Source organism: Mesoplodon mirus (genome assembly GCF_964341445.2).
Source record: "Mesoplodon mirus genome assembly, chromosome: 5".
In the NCBI taxonomy this organism is placed as follows: Eukaryota; Metazoa; Chordata; class Mammalia; order Artiodactyla; family Ziphiidae; genus Mesoplodon; species Mesoplodon mirus.
The window spans coordinates 43,490,601-43,510,932 of record NC_138980.1 but is presented as its reverse complement, the minus strand read 5'-3'; the positions used below and the strand labels follow the sequence as shown (position 1 = coordinate 43,510,932).

At 49.5% G+C, this 20,332-nt stretch overlaps 1 protein-coding gene across 1 annotated transcript in view; it reads right to left on the bottom strand.

Moving 5' to 3' along the window:
* The window catches only part of SUGP1 (SURP and G-patch domain containing 1), a 29,143-nt gene extending 9,074 nt beyond the window's left edge, over positions 1 to 20,069 (bottom strand). Inside the window, exons 1-8 of the mRNA XM_082621850.1 lie at positions 19,954 to 20,069; positions 18,082 to 18,253; positions 14,013 to 14,113; positions 12,782 to 12,982; positions 10,642 to 10,765; positions 10,211 to 10,311; positions 9,131 to 9,254; positions 789 to 1,144 (exon numbers count right to left, since the gene is read on the bottom strand). Of these exons, the coding sequence (XP_082477976.1) occupies positions 789 to 1,144; positions 9,131 to 9,254; positions 10,211 to 10,311; positions 10,642 to 10,765; positions 12,782 to 12,982; positions 14,013 to 14,113; positions 18,082 to 18,253; positions 19,954 to 19,987 (1,213 nt within the window). The 5' untranslated portion in view covers positions 19,988 to 20,069. The remainder of the gene's footprint in view (positions 1 to 788; positions 1,145 to 9,130; positions 9,255 to 10,210; positions 10,312 to 10,641; positions 10,766 to 12,781; positions 12,983 to 14,012; positions 14,114 to 18,081; positions 18,254 to 19,953) is intronic.
* Positions 20,070 to 20,332: the final 263 nt, after the last annotated feature.

Sequence of the window (20,332 nt, the reverse complement as noted above, 5' to 3'; positions counted from 1 at the left end):
CTTAAAACCAAAATCATAGGCAACAAAAGAAAAAATAAATTGCACTTCATTAAAATTTAAAACTTCTGTGTATCAAGGGACATTAAGAGGATGAAAATACAGCCCATAAAACTAGAGAAAGTTTTTGCAAATCATGTATCTAAATGGGGGTTAATATCTAAAACATATAGAGAACTCCTACAACTCAATAACAAAAAGACATACAACCCAATTAAAAAATGGGCAAAGGACTAAAATAGACATTTCTCCAACTAAACTATACACTGACCAATAAAAGATGCTCAACACCGTTAGTCATTAGGGAAATGCAAATCAAAACTACAATGTGATTTCACTTTACACTTATTAGAATAGCTATACAATAAGGCGAGAATGAGAAGAAACTGGAACCCTTGTGCACTGCTGATAGGAATGTAAAATGGTGCAGCTGCTGCAGAACGCAGTTTGGCAATTCCTCAATATGTTAAACAGAATTACCGTAAGACCCAGTGATTCCACTCCCAGGTATATACAAAAAAGAATCAAAATCAGGGATCCGAACAGTATTTGTAGGCCAATGTTCACAGCAGCACCACTGACAATCGCCAAAGAGTGAACATAACCCAAGCTTCTAAACAACTGATGAATGATAAACAAAATGTTGTCTATCTGTACACTGGAATGCTATTCAGCTGTGGAAATAAATGAAATTCTGACATGTGCTTCAACACAGATGAACCTTGAGAACATTACGCTCAGTGAAAGACGCCAGACCCTCCCCAAGAGGCTGAGGGAGGGTGTCGGCCCACCTGACAGAGGCGAGGGAGAAGCATCCACGTCCCTCTGCACCAGCTCGGCAGGCGGGAGCTCCACCTTGTCCTCTTCAGGACCCCACCGGCTCTTTCGCTTCCTCTTCATGTTGGCTGTGGTGGCCGGCTTCCCTGGAGCAGCTGAAGGTGGGTTGACGTTGGGCAAGGGGGCAGATGAGGTAGGGCAGGCAGTGGCGGTGGGCATGGACCCCAACGGGGTCTCAGGAGGAGATTTGCGCTTCAGTCCGAGGTCAGGTGCCGTGGGGGTGCCCGTGGGACCAGCCTTGGCTTTCCGGAACTCCTCCAGCTTCTGGCGGTAGTACTTGTACCCTTGGCTGTTGGGTTCATACAGAAAGCTGCAAAAGAGAGTGGGGGGCACACCGTCATGGGACCTCAGCCCCCTACCCCTGATTTAGGGCAGAAGAAGCTTGGGCCTTGTGTAGGCACACTGGGGTCAGCTAGGTCACTTCAGGGTCATGTCAAGATGGAGGTCTCTATCGTGACCCCTGTCCTGCCAGGCCTCAGTGGCTGCTGGTGCTGGTGGCCCAAACTAGAGGAACAGTGTGACATGGCCACAGCCTGTCATGATGCTGTTCCTGTGAGCTGAGGGCCACTCCAAGCCCCTACCCCATCTTTATTGGATGCCCGTCACAATATCACTGATCCCGTTTCGTAGGAAAAGGTGCGGGCTCTCTCAGACCTTCCCCAGGCTCTGCCAGGCTTCTTCCCCTGCTGTCCTAGACGAGTGCACCAGTGCCTACAAACCAAGAAATCCTGAGTTGCGAGAGACACCTGGTGCCAAAAAGGGCAGGATTTGTCCCAAACCTGACAGCTGGGCATATCTGTGCTCCTTTCTGATGCACCCTTGAGAGGCATCAACAGTGGACAGAGACAAAACAAAGACACTAAACATCAGAACAGACAGGGAGCTCACTAACAGCCTTGCTGGTAGCTGTTGGTCCCCAAGCGCAGAGCAGGAGGTGCTGGGTTCAGAGCTGGCAGAGGCTGCAGCTCCTTCTGCACCTGCCCAGCATCTCTCAGACTATGCATGTACTGCGCCAACACTCCCACCTCTAGAGTCCACACCAGAGGGAAGAGTCACAGCACAGTTCCACATAGCAAAACCTGTGCATAGCAGAGATTACAAAGCCCTTGACAAGAAGGGGCTAGACTTGCACTCATGAGCCTGGAAAAACAGTCACGGCACAATGCACTACAAAAGCAAAAAAAAGGCTCGAGGATGCTGTAAATTCCTTTTGTATAAAAGGAAGTTAGCAGAAAACAAATCCACATACTATTTCTACATGTCTACGTCAGAGATGGGAGAGGGATGGAGGACTCCCAATCCCGCTAACATCCTAGGGTGGGATGGAGGGATGGGGAGACTGTGTCATCTTCTTTGTATTCCTGGGTCATGGTACAAGCATGTACACCCTTCAGAAAACCCAGTGTGGAACATTTGTAAAAGTTAAAAGAAACAAAGATTAACAAAATTGTTAAGCCTCTAGCCAAGCTAAGAAAAAAAGAGAGAGGACACCAATTACTAACGAAAGAAAAGAAAGAGGGGCCATCACTACAGATCCCATGGACATTAAAATTACTACGGATTACTATGAACAACTCTATGCCCACAAATTTGATAACCCAGATGAAATGGGCCAATTCTTTGAAAGGTACAATCTGCCAAAAGTCACACAAGAAGAACTAGACAATCTGAACAGGCCTATTTTTATTAAAGAAATTGAATCAGTAATTAATAACCTTCCAAAAGTTCACTGGTGAATTTCACCAAACATTTAGGGAAGAAATTATACCAATTCTGTACAATCCCTTTCAGAGAACAGAAGCAGAGAGAATACTTCCTAACTTACTCAGTTACCCTCATACCAAAACCAGACAAAAACATTACAAGAAAAGAAAACTATAGACCAACATCTCTCATGAACACAGATGTAAAAATCCTCAAGAAAATATTAGCAAACCTAATCCACTAATGTATAAAAAGAATAGACACCACAACCAAGTGGGATTCATTCTAGGCAGGCAAGACTGGTTCAACATTTGAAAATCAAGTAATGTGGGCTTCCCTGGTGGCGCAGTGGTTAAGAATCCACCTGCCAATGCAGGGGACATGGGTTCGAGCCCTGGTCTGGGAAGATCCCACATGCCGCAGAGCAATTAGGCCCATGCACCACAACTACTGAGCCTGCGCTCTAGAGCCTGCGAGCCACAACTACTGAAGCCCGTGTGCCACAACTACTGAAGCCCGTGTGCCACAACTACTGAAGCCCGCGTGCCTAGAGCCCGTGCTCCGCAACAAGAGCAGCCACTGCAATGAGAAGTCCGCGTACTGCAACAAAGAGTAGCCCCTGCTCGCCACAACTAAAGAAAGCCCGCGTGCAGCAGTGAAGATCCAATGCAGCCAAAAACTAAACAAATGAATAAAATAAAATAAATTTAAAAAAAAAAAGAAAATCAAGTAATGTAATCCATCAGGTCAACAGGCTAAAAAAGAAAAATCACATGATCATATCAATCACTGTGGAAAAAGTGTTTAATAAAATCTAATACCTATACATGAGAAAAACTCTCAGTAAACTAGGAGTACAGGGGAACTTCCTCCACTTGATAAAGAATATCTACAAAGAACCTACAGCTAACATCATACTTAATGATGAGAAACCTCAAGCTTTTCCACTAAGAACAGAAACAAGCCAAGAATATCCCACCTCCCCAATGCTTTTCATCATCATTCTGGAAGTTCTAGCTAATGAAATAAGATGAGAAAAGGAAGTAGAAGGTATACTGAGAAGGAAGAAATATAACATGATCGTCAACATAGAAAAAACAGATGAAGGACTTCCCTGGTGGTCCAGTGGTTAGGACTCTGCACTCTCACTGCTGAGAGCCCAGGTTCAATCCCTGATTGGGGAACTAAGATCCTGCAAGCCACACGGCGTGACAAAAAAAATAAAAATAAAAAACACAGATGAAAGAATAGACCAAAAAACCCTGGAACTTAATAAGCTATTATAGCAAGGTTACAGGATACAAGGTTAAAATACAGAAGTCAATCACTCTCCTATATACCAGCAATGAACAAGTAGAACTTGAAACTAAAAACACAATACCATTTACATTAGCATTCCCCCATATAAAATACTTAGGTAAAGTGTAACAAAATATGTACAAGATCTATATGAGGAAAACTAAAAAACTCTGATGAATGAATTCAAAGAAGAACTAAATAAATGAAGAGCTATTCCTTGTTCACAGATAGGAAGACTCAATGTTGTCAAGATGTCAGTTATTCCCAACCTGATTTCTAGATTCAATGCAATTCCAGTCAAAGTCATTTATTCTGTGGATATTGACAAACTCACTCTAGAGCTTATATAAAGAGGCAAGCAACCCACAATAGCCAGCACAATACTGAAGAAGAAAAACAAAGTTGGAGGACTGACACTACCTGACTTCGGGACTTACTGTAAAGCTACAGTAATCAAGGCAGTGGGGTTATTAGTGAAAGAATGGACAAAGAGATCAACAGAACAGAATAAAGAGCCCAGAAACAGATCCACATACATATAGTCTGCTCTTTGACAAAGGAGCAAAAGCAATACAATGGAGCAAAGACAGTCTTTTCAACAAATGGTGCTGAAACTGGACATCCACATGCAAGAAAAAAAACAAACAAAGAATCTAGAAACAGACCTCATAGCTTTCACAAAAATTAACTAAAAATGTATCACTGACCTAAACGTAAAACATAAAACTATAAAACATAGGAGAATACCTACATAACCTTGGGTATGGCAATAACTTTTTAGATACAACACCAAAGGCATGATCCATGAAAGCAACTGATAAGCTGGACCTCATTAAAATGAAAAACGTCTGCTCTGCAAAGGACAACATTAAGAGAATGAGGAGAAAAAGCAACAGACTGGGAGAAATATTTGCAAAAGACACATCTGATAAAGACTGTTATCCAAAATATACAAAGGGGACTTCCCTGGTGGTGCAGTGGTTAAGAATCCGCCTGCCAATGCAGGGGACACAGGTTTGATCCCTGGTCTGGGAAGATCCCACGTGCCGTGGAGCAACTAAGCCCATGTGCCACAACTACTGAGCCCATGCACTGCAACTACTGAAGCCCGCACGCTTAGAGCCCATGCCCCACAGCAAGGGAAGCCACTGCAATGAGAAGCCCGTGTACTGCAACGAAGAGTAGCCCCCGCTCACCGCAACTAGAGAAAGCCCATGTGCAGCAATGAAGACCCAACACAGCCAGAAAAAAACAAACAAAAAAACCCCAAAATAAACAAAGAACTCTTTAACACCCAACAATAAAAAAAACAAGCCAATTAAAAAATGGGCCAATGACCTTAACACACACCTCACCAAAGGTTTACAGATGGCAAATAAGCATTATGAAAAGATACTTCCCTTCATGTCATCAGGAAAATGCAAATCAAAACAATGAATATCACTACACATCTGTAAGAACAGCCAAAATGCAAAACACTGACAACATCAAATGTTGATACGGAGCTACTGAAACTCTCATTCATTGCTGCGGGGAATGCAAACGGTACAAGCCATTTTGGAAGACAGTTAGGCTGTTTCTTACAAAACTAAATATACCATACAATCCAGCAATCACACTTCTTGGTATAAAAGAGTTGAAAATTTATGTCCACACAAAAACCCTGCACACTGATGTTTACAACAACTTTGTTCATAATTGCCAAAACTTGGGAGCAACCGAGATGTCCTGCAGGAGGTGAATAGGTAAATAAACTGCGGTACATCCAGACAATGGAAAATTATTAAGTACTAAAAAGAAATGAGCTATCAAGCCAAAAAAAGACTCAGAGCAACCCTAAATACATATTACTAAGTGAAGGAAGGCAATCTGAAAAGGCAACATACTATGATTCCAATTATATGACATTCTTGAAAAGGCAAAACTACGTGGTTGCCAGGGGTTAGGGAGGAAAAAGGGATGAACAGGCAGAACACAGGGAATATTAGGGCAGTGAGAATACTCTGTATGATATCATAATGATAGATACATGTCATTACGCATTTGTCCAAACCCATAGTATACACAACACCAAGAGTGAACCCTAACTATAGACTTTGGGTGATCATGATGTGTTAACATAGGTTCATCAATTGTAACAAATATACTATTCTGGTGGGGGATGTTGACAATGGGGGAGGCTGTGCATGTTTCGGGGAAGTGGGCACATGGGAAGTCTCTGTACCTTCCCCTCAATTCTGCTGCGAACCTAAAACTGCTCAAAAAATAACATCTTAAAAAAAAATTAAGAGACGAAAGCAAGAAGTCGTTCAAACAGGGAAGGGAGCAGATGGCTGAATTTAAAAAAGACTCGTAGCAACCGGAACATGGATTTAAAGTGATTTGGTTCCTCCAAGAAAAGCAGACCGGGGAATTCGCCCACTGGGGCAGGGGGGCAGTTCCTAGCGGGGTGGGTCTCCTCTAGGCTCACAAGCTTGCCATTTCCTGGCCTCAGCTGCTGATTCATGCTGATTCTCCTCCAAGATGCTCTGAGGCGCAGCACCCAAGAGCCCCCCATGGGTATGCCTGTCTGTGAGGAGCATAACAGCTCACTATGGGCCCCGGGCACAGGTGCAGGGGATTCTACAACGAAGACCCCCTCTGACTGGTGTAATCCCACCCACAGGGTTAACCAAAGTTACCACTTTAGTGCCGTTTCCTTCCAGACTTTTTCCACTGCAGATTTATTTGAACAGAGCTGTGATTCTATTTTCCGTATCCTGATATTTTAAGAATTTCTTAACCCGACCACATAAGGCTTTCCTGTTAGAATGCAGTGTAGCATGGTGGTGAAGGCATCTCCACCAACTGGCCTCCTTGCCTTGCTCACCTGTTAAAGGCCAACATGCCAGGTTGCTGTAAAGAACATGGTTCACCCAGGTGATGTGTTAAGAGTCACACGTAGCTTGAGGTGTGCTGGCTGCTACCACCTTCAACAACTTGCCTTCTGATGGCCACGATTCCACTGGGGAGATGCAGTTATAGGAGTTTAGCCCACTGGGGCTGGACTTTCATTGTGTTACTAATTTTTCAAGACTATGACGGTGCTATGTATATAACATTATTTCTGGGGATGGCATCTCAGAAGTAGAATGACTGGTCAAAGGAACAGGTATTTCCAGCTTCTTTACAGATGAGCACAGCTATTGCAATTGTTTCCCAAAACTCATAGCTGCTGGGAAATCAGAAGGGAAGGGCCAAGAGAGGCAGGAATACGGGGTGGCTGTTAGATTTGGGTTGAGAGGAGCTGCCTTGCACCTGACCCCATGTGAAGATGAAACAGTCTGCTTGGTATGAACCTGCATGCCTTGCCCAGGTCCGGACGCCTGATCCTCCCTCGTTTACTATTTCCCCAGTGTGTGGAGTGCCAACTGTAGTTCAGTTCTGGTGTCGAAATGAGCTCCCCCAGACCACGCTGGTCACCTTCAGCTACTTCTCTGCCAGACACCCCCAGGCTCTGTCCTCATCCGTGGCAGTCACCCTCTAGCCTCCATCAAAGCCACACCCAACAAGCTGGATGCCTGCCAGTAATGCCCGAACAAGGTGCAACAGCTGCAGGGAGGGCCTAGAGTCACTTGTGGCGATAACGTCTCTTCGCTTTGACCCCAGGGAAAAGGCTTGGCTGGAGTTGCTGAGCCCTGGACCCCTGTGACCAGGGAGAACCACCTGCGCTGGGGGTATTGTACAGAATTCCATTACGTCGCCCACTTTGCCTGAGATAGATTTTTTGTCAGCTCTTGTCACGCTAAGTGACAGTACACTAAGTTTCCTGTTTAAATAATCTTACTTAGGTAAATGAAGAAAAAAAAAAAAGACGCAGTGACTTAGACCGTAACACTGCAACACTGGTTTGGGTAGTGCAGAGTAGTGGCCGATACCACTATGTTGTGAGGAGATCCTGGGTCTCCTGAACTCTAGACCCAAACACCCCAGAGCCCCCATGAAAGCTCCTAGCTGCCCAGGTACCAGACACAGGGACACGTGAAACCCTCAGCAGCCCTTCCCCACCCCCGGCCCCATGCGATGGTTCCCTTCTGCCCCCATGTGCGTCAACCTGGTGTGCCTGACCACCCTCCACAACTGTGGCCAGATGATCCTGGAAGAACAGTTGACCCTGTGACTCCCTATGCAGACCCTCCAAAGGCTCTCAGTGGACACCTGAGCCCTCTGGGACCCAGCCCGGCCCGGCTCCAAGGCCCATCTGCACCGCATCAATGCTCACTCTGTTCCCCCGCCAAGGTGGCACAGCGCCCGCCATCTCTGCCACTTCACTCCTGCGTGGCAGTCCCTCCAGACGCCCTTCACTTTGTTCCGTGTCTAGCTCAGGCTGGCTCACATGTAGTAGATGCGACTGGCTGCCTGCCCAGCATCCACACCTTCTTCTTTCTTCCTGAGTCCCTGATGGTGTCTAGAACTACAGAATCAACCAGCCCAGATGGCTGCTGCTCCAGCACTTTCGTTAAAAGCGCCATCGCATCTCCTCACTGACTGAGTGGGGACTTGTGTTACTCGTGGCCAAAAGTGTCCTCATGGGTGCATCACCTCCACAACAGGTTCAGTGTCCACCTCACAAACCTCTGCTGGCCCCCGCCCTGCAGCAGTGACCACCCCTCCCACACCCCAACATCCGGCCCCCCCATCCGCCTTCCCCCACAAAGAGCTGGGGCTGAACCCACCCAATGAATGACAGAGCAGGGGGAGCACAGACCCAGCCTGAGGGAGTGGTGTGTGACTTCATGGCAGGGGACAGCAGGGAGGCCAGGATGCTTGTTCCACCCACTCTGTGGAATCTGCACACAGGCTGTGGGTTCCCCCTCCCCAGAGCCTGAGGTATCACATTCCCTGCTTTCCTGCCATTTCCCTTGTCGTAAAGATGAGACCCTCAGGATGCAAACAGTGAACAACGATTCTGTGAGTTTCTGCTCGACAGCCTGGCCTATTCTGTTACAAGGGAGCAAGGCAAGTGCTAGAGACATTCTCCATGAGGCACCTGGAAAACACAAGGCCCCAAAGGTCCCCACACACCTGCCTCAGAGATGATTCAGGGCACCGATGTGCACTTGGGGAATGCCTATGGGGTGGCACGGCTAAACTCTGTGGTCAGAAACTCCTGGACCCGAGTCCTGGCCCTGCCAACTTCTTGCCATGGGACCCTAGCACGTCTCAATACCACACCAAGCCCATTTTCTCAGCGGGGGAGCTGTGACTAGGGTGAGAGGTTACCTCTCCAGTGGGTTCCCCCCCCCCCGCTTACCTGAATGCCTGGTTCTCGCGGTTGTTCTGGAGGGCAATGGTTTCCACCTCAGGACCCCCATCCGCTATGAACCTGGCCAACTTTTCTGCGAGGTTCTTGACCTCTTCATCCTCTGGGGGTGAAACTTTAAGCAGGCTGTCAGTACTGAGCTCAACTCACCACACCCAACAGCCTAATTTCTGCTAAGAACCCCGGGCAACAAGAGGGGTTTATTTTAGGAACAATACAAAGAAAAACAGGCAAATGGGAATCAGATTACTGCACCGGAACCAAACACCTGAATTAATATAATAATATATCTTGAGCTTCTGCCCCCAACAACTGACCCCTTCCCAACCCGTATGTCTGGGGGTTTTGGACCCACACTGGGACATGGGAACAGAATGTAAGGGATAGTCTGGGTCCAGGCTGGAGGAGAGATGGGAATCCCCTCCTCAGTCTTTCTGCTGGCAGCTGTCCCCCCAGGTCACATGGGGGGATGGGGCTGGCCCACCTCTCCTGGGAAGAAGGTCAGGGCAAGGGACTGCAAGTGACAGACATGATGAACCAACGTCTGTGGCCCACATTTGGCTTAAACATCAATCCCCCTGCTGCCCACCAGCACCTGGCTGGGGTTTCACTTCATTACAGCTGGAGACCAGGCAGCATCTCACCCTCCCCTGACACTCATCCCACCAGCTGACCGTTTTTGTCTCCTGGCCCTCCTCGCCAAGTCTCAGTCACTGCATTTGTCTCTAGGTCTCCTCAGTGCCCAGCAGGTGCTCATTAGCACTTGTGAAAATGACCATGAACCAAGGGGCAAGTGTTCCTCCCCTGTGACCCCTTTACATGCACAGGGCTGAGCTCCTGGACATGACCTTGACCGTTACCTTGACCCTTAGATTTCCCCACTCCTCAGAGCACTGGCAGGGAGGGCAGTGCTGGTCCCAGCATGATCCCAGCTCCCTGGGAGGGCACAGACCTGCACTGTCAACGCCACCCCACGCCACGATGGGTTCCAGGAAAGGAACCCCGATTCCACCTGGGGCGTGGTTTGTCCACACGCCTCCCTAGAACCTCCCACCCCCTTCAACCACCTACCTTTCTGAGAGGCTGCCTGCAACTTCTGTGCTTCCTTTCTTATCTCAGCCACCTTCTTTCTGTAGTAGAGGAATTCCCTGCTATTCTTATCGTGCAAAAACCTGGAGAGGAGTTTTGTAAAACAAACAGTGGGAAATGAGCAACGGGGATGGGTGGACCCATGCAGCTTCTGAAGACATACTGTGCAAAAGCAAGCTGCTGAGCAGAGACACCTCGATGGGGCCCAAAAATAAGTCTCCACACCACACTGGGCCCCTTGCTACCTCTGGTGTGAATGAGAAAGCTCTCAGAACAGTGTCTGGCCCAAGCAAGTAAGCATCCAGCCCCGGCCAGCTTCAGTCACCACCAGGGTTTTACAAGAACATTTGCATGTACTAATGTGTGGCACGAACATTAAGCAGCAGTGGCCTTCCCCTCCCAGAAGTACTTACGAAAATGCTGGGTTATCCTTGTAGTTCTCCATAGCTACTTTTTCTAACTCGGGGCCTCCTTCTGCCACAAAGCGGGCCAATTTCTCTATCACTTTCCGAGTCTCGGCTCCCTCTGGGGGTGAAACTTTAAGGAGGCTGTCAGTACTGGGGTTCAACTCACACACCCCACAGTCAACAGGCACACTCTCTCTACGGACCACAAGGACAGAGGGGTCGGGGGAGAAGAGGGTGAAATGCGGGAGGTTGTCGGGCGTCCCGGGTCCATGCACAAAGCACCATGATGAGGGGTGAGTCGGTCTAGACAGCCTTTGCGAGACATGCTGGAGGGAGAAAAGTGTGTGAGCCTCCCAAAGGCCAAGCCAGTCCCCAGGCTGGCAGGGAGATGTTGGAAAACATAGCCAGCCTCCCCCTCCTTTTGTGGAATGCTCAATTCCTTTCTTTACCAGTGTTCAGTACAATAAATCAATTCCCTTTCATCCTTCAAAGACAAATTCTTTTTTAAAGTATCATTACAAACTCTGATTTAAAGACATCAGTGGGTTTCAATCCAACACAATTAATATCATCACAGAAGCTCAATCACCCCCTCTGTGGCCAGTGGAGCCTCTTCAGGCTGGCTCCTGAGGCCTTTGGACATGACCCCAGTCTCTGACGGCCTCCTCGATACCTGCTGGGACAGGGCGCTTCAGGATCATCTCAGACGCTTCCTGCCCAGACCTAGAGCCAGCCATTTCTCCAAGAAGTCCTGGTTTCCATGAGTGAGAACATGTGTTTCCAGACCAACATCTGGGAGCTAGGGACACTCATTGCAACGGGTTTAATTGTTACCTCAGAGCACTTTCAGTGAACACCACTAAAAAATATATTTTTGTATTAGCCTCCACTTTGAGCCACATGGCACTTGCTTTTGTATTTACTGCTGGCCTGTTTCTGAGACTGTCAGCCACCATACAGCTCACATCTCTCATATGCAAACTCTCAGAAGAAATTTCTTGATGTCAGTCAGTGCTTAGGAATGTTTGCTCCTCCTGGCAATGGGGCCAGACACTGAGCCTGTGGCCACTCTTATTCCCCCTGCTGCTTGTACTGCCAGGAAGCTCACGGGGTGGGGGTGGGGGGGTACAACATGTGGCCTAAGGAGGACCTATAAGAGGTCTGAGAGACATTCTGTGTCTACCTTTTCCCTAAGCCTCACCCTCCTCCCACATGCCTGGCAATGACCCTGACCTGGTCACTTTACAAAGCACAGGTGCTTTTCTGAGGTTGTATCAACAGCAAGCCATAAAAGCCTCAAAGGCCTTGAGACACCCACTGCCCCTCATAAAGTGGCAGTTCCCAGCAGGGTACCATTGAACTGCCAGGGCCCCTCTCTGAGGAAACACCACGCTCACTGACTCCATTCTGACTAATGCTCCAAGGTTCGAGGTTGGCCCCTGATCTGTCTAGATGCACGGCCTGAAGCCGGCACCCTCATCCAGAACAAGAGTCCTAGAGGCTGTCATGGCATCATTATATGGTCACTTCAGTCTGTCCTGTCAGGGAGACATGACTGTGCTAGCCCTCCTGCAGCAGAGGTGGCCCAGGGCCAGGACTTCACACAGCTCGCTCTCCACACAGCACCGAAGTCTCGTGCTGAACGTGGACACGGCTGGATGCGCTAGGAGTGCCACCATCGCCGTCCTCCTCCGCCCTCCTCCGCCACATGGGGCTGAACTGGCTCTCCCAAGGCCAATGGCTGTCCTTCCCTGGGCAGGAGAGCACACCCTCCAACCCGCACGCTCATACCTCTGGCCCAAACTTGTGGAGACAAGTACCCGCACTGAGGAGCTCCTCTTCTAGTACTGGATGAGGAGGGCACAAGTGAACGCTCCCCTGAGAACGCCCCCCCGGAGGCCAGCCCCCATACAGGCGGACAGTGGGTCCCACAGCTCCCAGGATGAAGCCCCTCCGTGTTCCCCATGCTCTGCTCCCCACCCTTTCCTTCCCCTCTCTCATCCTGAAGGCTCAGCCTGGAGGCACCCCCTGACCACAGCCCCAAGCACCCCACAGCCCTGGCTGTGCGCTCCACGATGCCCGTGGACCCTGCCGGAGCAGCTGGGGGGGCAGCTGTGGAAGGGGGGCAGCAGCCCCGGCCCCTCACCTTTGATCTCCAGCCACTGCTCATAGTCCTCCTCCTCGTCCTCGTCAGGAGACTGGAAGACGCTCGGGCGGCTGGCCACGGGCAGCTGCTTGGCATGCACGTAGTTCTTCATCTGGCCTGGCGGGCTACTGATGAGGGGGGGCCTCTTCCCGGTGCGAGGGAGCACACGAGGCGGGGCAGCGGGCGCACTCGGCGGGGCATCTTGGGATACAAGGAAGGATACCCACACTCAAGGTCTGTGGTGCAGGTTTCCTATCTTTCTGCCTAACCTGCATGCTCCGAGCCCCAGGTGGCTGGGTTCTTAACTTCTAGCACAGCGCTGGCAGGCAGTGGGTGACCAGAAGCACTCAGGGAGGACGCCACCCCCATTTTACAGATGAGGACCCCTGAGGTGCAGAGAAGAACCTACTGTGGTCACCCAGCCCGGGACTCTGCAGGTGGCAACTCTGGCAATAGGTACCTCTGATGCCTATATCCACAGACTAGGGATGCTGCAGCTCTTCTGGATGAGACCTGAATCCCCACGTCCAGCTTACACCCACTCCCTCTGGTTGTCAGTAGCGGCCTGGAGCCAATCTATTTGGGACTTTTCAAACACAATTCATGGCATGAGACCCCGCAGTGAAGAGCTCATATAGCCCTTTCTCCCTCTCTGTCGGTACACTTGGCCTTGGGTTAACTGTCTTCACTGTTACCTGGGAAACCTGACAAAGGTTAAAGGTCAGCTGTTTCACCAGTAACTTTCTTACAGTAAAAATGAGACTGGTATCTGTGCACAACCACAGATACAGGTGGGCTTCCCACAGGTGGTGATTCTCACACCTGGCGTGTCCCATGGGGCTCCTGTGGGTCAAGCGCCCCCGCCCCCCGCCCCCGCCCGAAGAGGGTCCTTTTCCTTGCACCTGGGCTGCCGCTCTAACTCAAGCCTCAGTCCCACAACCCTGGGGCATGCTCAGTCCTGGCCCCTACCCCCTGGATCGAAACCTGGCTTCTTGGTCTCCACTTCTTGGGGGTAAGCATCTAAAGGGCAAGGTCTGCACTCTCCCCTTGGGCGTTTAGCGTGAGGACGAGTAGAATGAGGGCGCTCAATGAACGAGGGGTGAGAGGAACAAGTCTAAGGTGGGACCTGCCATTTCTGAGGTGCTGAGAGACCCTTGGGAGAGAAAGCCAGCAGGGGGAGCTCTAGGAGGAGGTGAGATGGGACGGGGTCGGGGTGGGAGACTGCACTCACCTGTGCTGGTCTGTGCCTTCTGCAACTTCAGAAACTGCTGCAAGAAGCTGCCGTCGTTGGCAAACTTGTTGGAAACATTAGAGTTGTGTGCGTTTGCAATTCTAGACCCGAGACAGAGGACAGACAGGGTAAGCCTTGAGAAGAGGGGAGGGAGCACGCCTTGCCGGCCTCAGTCTCACCCCCACCCCTGTGTTCTCACCTAAGGGGAACCAAAACAGGCCCCCAAAGATGCCAGGGAACAACTGAGTGCACAGAGCAGTCTTCAGAGTAGTAAGATGGAACAATCTTGTTCTAGTCAAAGCAATCCCACCTGTGCTGGTGTTCTCTCTACCCGCATGTTGACCTTCCGGGTCCAAAGGGCCTCCCCAAGAAGATGGCTCAGAACCACCTGCCGTACTTATTGTTAACAAATCATCCGGGCTATCACTGACTCTTACGTCTGTTTTCCCAGCTAGACTGCAGAGTTCTCAAAGGCAGGGCCTGTGTCGGTACCTGCGTGCGACAGCAGTTCCACGCCTGGGTCAGCCAGTGCTTCTGTGGGTTTCACATGTGCAGAGGAAAATACCCAAAGCCATTCTTGGTGGGAGAATTACAGGGGAACTTTATATTTTTATTACTTTCTCTTTTTGAAAAGAGTATGTTTTATTTTGAAGTAAGAAAAATTTATTTTTAACGCACACAAAAGCAAACCCAGGGGCCTAAATGTTTAAGTCAAATTCATCTTTCCTTATCAAAAAAGTGATAGAGGCTCATTATGAGCAAATGGGAATGTGGAAAAAAACAGAAATAAAGAAAGCAAGGAGAAAACCCTGAAAAAGTCTCCTCACCTCACAAGAGCTACAATTAATACTTTGATATACTTCTTTGATTTGCCCCTTAGATTAGAAATAGAGGAAATAAGCCTGTGATCATAGCATATATTCTACTTCTTTCATCTTTTCCTACAGCATACTATCTTGCTCTAACCTCAGAAACTCCTCGTATGTGCTGCTTTTAGGGGCACATCCATCATACAGACACACCCAATAACTGGAAAAGCTCAGGGAGCCCACAGGTCTGAACTTTTTCCTTTAAAGTAAAGTTTTATCCTCCTCGAAATCCATTCTAATGAAGTAAAAGTGGAAAAAAACCTAAGCAGTCAACAAGGGGCACTGGTTAAATAAATTACGAGACATCCATAAGGCAGATGGAGTGGCCCTGAAAAGTTAAATTCTTATAAATAAAGCAACCAAGCACAACGTTAAATGAAAAACAAAAAGGCAGGATATAAAACAGTATCTACAGGGTGGTCCTACTTATGTAAAAATATATTTGACTGAAAAATTGTTACAAAAATCCATCAAAATGCAACCAGCACTTGCCTCTGGGTTGCAGGGTTACAACTGATTTTATTTCTTCCTCATTTTCTTCTCCTCTACTTCCCAGGTTTTCTACCACATATATGAATTATCTTTAAAGTTAAAAAACAAGAGAGAGAGAGAAGGCAGTAAAAGTTATTTTATATGAAAGAGAAAGTTCTGCTGATAACCAGCCTTGGCATTAAACAAGCAGTGCCTTCTAGTGACCCTGGCCCTGTCCTCATGCTGTGTGCACCTCCCTCAGCAGGGACAGAAAGAAGGCAGGGACAATGAAGGACAAGAAAATACTTCGGGGGGAATTCTCTGGCAGTCCAGTGGTTAGGACTCCACACTTTCACTGCCAAGGGCCCGGGTTCAATCCCTGGTCAGGGAATTAAGACCCCGCAAGCCACACGGTAAGGCCAAAAAAAACCCCAAAAAAACACTGCGGGTCAGCAGCATGGTCAGCACACGAATCCCACTTGAAAACCACCTGTAACAAATGGCAGGGGCTTCCCTGTGGCGCAGTGGTTAAGAATCCGCATGCCAATGCAGGGGACATGGGTTTGAGCCCTGGTCCGGGAAGATCCCACATGCCGCAGAGCAACGAAGCCCATGTGCCACAACTACTGAGCCTGCGCTCTGGAGCCCGCGAGCCACAACTACTGAAGCCTGCGTGCCTGGAGCCTATGCTCCGCAACAAGAGAAGCCACCGCAATAAGAAGCCCTCAGCAACTAGAGAGAGCCCACGCACAGCCACGGAAGACCCAACGCAGCCAATAAATAAATAAATAAATAAAAATCTATTTTAAAAAAATGGCAGGGGTTATCACACGGCTGTTAAATGATGGCTTTTGATGAACAGATAAACAAAACATGGTCCATCCACACAATGGAATATTATTCAGCCACCAAAAAAAGGAATGAAGTACTGACACATGCTACAAAGTGATGAACCTTGAAAACATCACGTCCAGTGAAAAGAGCCAGACACAAAAGGCCGCGTATTACATGAAATATCTAGAATAGGTAAATCCACACAGACAGAAAGTAGATTAGTCATTGTCAGGGGCTGAGGGAAGAGGGAATGGGGAATGATTGCTAATGGGCATGGGGTTTCTTTCTGGAGTGACAAAATGTTCTGGAATTAGTAATAATAGTTGCACAATGCTGTGAATATACTGAAAATCACTAGGTTGTATAGTTTAAAAAGTCAATTTTATAGCACGTAAGTCATATCTTAATATGAATAAATAAAACTTTAACACTGTGACGGTTCTAAAGAGTTGTAACGCAGGGGTTGGGGGGAAGCTTTTCCTTTAAAAAGTGGGGGGCGGGGGAAGCGACATATGAAATTGACCACAATTTAGTGAAACAAAGCAATGACATGGGAAGGGAATATATCAAAATGGTTCTCTTGAGGCAACCTGAATGTTTCTTATTTGTGCAGCACGAAATTCTAAGGTGTTCTAAGCTTTTACAATGGGGAAAACAACCTTCTTTTCTTTTTTTTTTTTTTTTTTTGCGTTACGCAGGCCTCTCACTGTTGTGGCCTCTCCCGCTGCGGAGCACAGGCTCCGGACGCGCAGGCTCAGCGGCCATGGCTCACAGGCCCAGCCGCTCCACGGCATGTCGGATCTTCCCAGACCGGGGCACAAACCCGTGTCCCCTGCATCGGCAGGCGGACTCTCAATCACTGCGCCACCAGGGAAGCCCGAAAAACAACCTTATTTTCAAAGCTACCTGTACTCTGATGTTCCTTTTTGGCTGCCTGATCCTGGCGCTGAGATCCAGCAGCCTCCAGGGGGCCCTCTTGGAAGCAGTCCTACAGGCCTTTCCCATCTTTGTGCAAGTCCTTCCATAACCCCAGGGGTGACAGCCCACAAGCCCACCCACAGATCACTCAACATCCAGGCCCCATGTTCCTGAACACCCTGGAGGTTCCAACAAGAATAAAGTCTAAGTCCCGTCCTCAAGGAGAAGCCACGGACTCTTAGAAAAGGTGGGAGCTGGAACAGAGCCTTAGTGGAGGGCTAACATGCCCCACACTTCAGACCGCAGAGGAAGGGGCTTGTCTCTGTCAATCTCCAGCCTGAAATTCTTGGATCTTGTCACCCTGATCACACCACCCCTGCTCAGAACTCTTGGGTGCCCTCAGAGTTTCTCAGGACAGTCAGGAGGAAACCCTCTCTCCTGGCTCAGAAACAGCCCCTTTGGTGCAGCAGCTCGAGCTGCCTGACACACAGGGGCTCGCCTCCCTTCTGCCCTTGGCAGTCCTTTCCTGCTTCCTCAAAGGGCTGGCTCTGCCTGGGGCCTTCAGAATGCAGAGCCTCTTCTGCATCCCTACGGCAGCTGCTGCATCTGGGAGCACACTGCCTCATGTTACCTGCCAGAGCTCTAGGGGTATAACTGGGACTCCCCTTCACAAGTAGACTGTGAGCCCCATAAAGGCAGAGATGGAATCTGGGTTTTTGCTCCGTGCTGTATTCTTGGCCCCTGGCCCACAACTGGTCAGCAGTAAATAACCACTGAGTGAGAGTTGGCAGCCATCCTCTGGGCTCCCATACACCCCTTGTTTCTCTCCTGCCACACAGCCTCCTGAAAGTGCACCTGCGTTCCTCCTCGCACCATCAGGCTGTGGCTAGATGCAGAAACACCTCGACTACTCTCGCAAGCAAAGCCCTCTGCTGGCGACCCTCGAAGACCCTAATCCAGCCTCAGGGTAGACTTACTCGCCAGGATGCCGGGGCTGAGGGCTGGCCACCTGATTCTGCTTGGCTTTCTGCTCCAGTTTGGCTTCAATTTCCCGTTTCTTCTGAGCAATGAGCTCCTCCTGGTGAAGGATGTTCATGTTCATTTTTCCAGACTTGGGAGGAGCAACACCAAACCACCGGTTAGCCTTTCCTGGGGAGGGAAAAGAAGGACATCAGAAATCACCTTTGCTCCAAAAACATGCCCAGCGGCTGCTATGGGAGCCGCCCAGATGCTGCCGCCTGCAGCAACTGACATTTTCAGATTGACATTCACACATCTGTTCCTTCATTTATTTAGCACACATTTACTGAGTTATGCACCACATGCTGTACTTGGTGCTCATCAAGACAGAAGGGGCCTCTGCCCATGTGGGATTCACCTCTGCCTGAGGAGACAAAAGACTTGTAACAAAAAAGTAGTTGCAAAATCATGGTAAGAGCTCTCTGCTGGAAACAAACAAACAAAAAAAGGTGAGAAAGCATAACAGAGGACCACCTATACAGCTAGGGCAGCCAGAAAATAACCGTTAAAAAAGGGGACATTTAAGCTAAACCAGAAAGATAAAGAGGTGGCTTCCTGAAAAGCCACATGGGGAGTGATCTGGGCAGAGTAAGCAGCAGAGGTCCAATGTGGTCAGAGCAGGCGGTTCCAAGGGTGGGGCTAGCAGGAGCAGAGCAAGATCGGGAATCTGAGTTTTACTTAAAGGGTTTTAGGAAGTGACAGGGGAGTATTAAGCTGATAAGATCCAACTGGTATTTTTATTTTTAAGATCATTCTGTCTACTGATTGGACAGAGTGCATAGGCAGCAAGGAGACCAACAAGGAGGCTTACTGGCTCCAAGCAAAAGATGATGGTGTCTTCAGACAAGGGTGGTAGCTGTGGAGATGGAGAAGACACCTCGAACGTTCCCCATGGGACTCAAAATAAAATCCAAATTCTGAAAGCCGATTTTCAAGACGCTGCCAGAGATGGCTCCCCTCCCCACTTCCACTTCATCCCTGACATTCTTCAAAATGACAAGCTCTCAAGGCCTTTGCACTTGCTGTCCCCCTCTGCATAGAAGGCTCTGCCTTCCAGGCCTTCCAATAGTTGGCATCTTCTCATCTCAAATATCTTCTGCTCAAAAAGGCTTTCCTTGACCACCCAATACCAGCAACCTGCACCTCCACTCTCTCATATCATTATAACTCACTCTCTGTAAATATTTCCTTTTTTGTACATTGTGATGCCCCAGTAGAAAGTAGCCTTCAGGAAGGCATGGCCCCGTTTTGGTTACACTACATCCTCAGCAACTAGAACAGTGCCTAGCACACAATGAATATTTCCTCAGTGTATCCCAGTCTGGGGGCGGGGGGCTAGGACTGGGGGTGGGGGGGGGAGAAAAAGGCTTGTGGTAAAGTAGGGGCTCTAAAGACCCAGGAAAATGTGTACAGGGAGGCCGAGTGCAGTTCGGAAAAACAGCTTTTCCAGAAAGCGGGATACAGGCCAGTCAAGAGCTGCCACGAAGAGAGGCGCAGGACAGCCCAAGGTTGCCACTGGCTCGGGGAGCGGAGCTCAGAGCAGCCCTGAAGGCGGTTATTTCGGAAAGCAGGCGCAGGGCAGATCCCGGTGGCGGCCTTTAAGGAAAGCCTGGCGTCCTCAGCAAACCAGCGGTGGGGGGGTGGGCGGGGGCGGGGTAACTGGGTCTGGGGTCTCGGGAGACGGAGGTGGTGCAGAAGCCGCCTCTTCCAGCCACCGGGAGGCTGAGGTTAAGGGCCGGCAGGTTGAGGTAGGCCCGACGGTAGGGCGAAGCAAAGACTCATAGCCCGAACACCCAGGCAGACGCTTGCGGGGAGGCGGGGGCTGTTACCTGCAACATCCCGGTTGTCCATCTTGAGACTCATCCAATCCCACAATGCTCCGGCGCCACCGGGGGCGTGGGGGGGCGGGGGGCGCTTGTTATAGTACGCATGGCCTGATGGGAGATGTAGTCCACGTCGGCAAGCCACGCCCTGCCATTCCTTGGACACCTGGGGGTCTTCACCCCAGGAATGCAAACCTCAGCCCATCGGAAATCTCCGGTCACAGTCTCGCGGACCAGAGGGTGTCGCCTTTTCTCAGACCTTCCCGGAGCCGCGGCCGCTCCAAATACAAACTACATATTCCAGGATGCTTAATACAGCAGCTCTCGCGAGAAATCCGAGGCGCTCCTGGCCCCGCCCCGTGCGCCTGCTTCCGCCTCCCTGTGG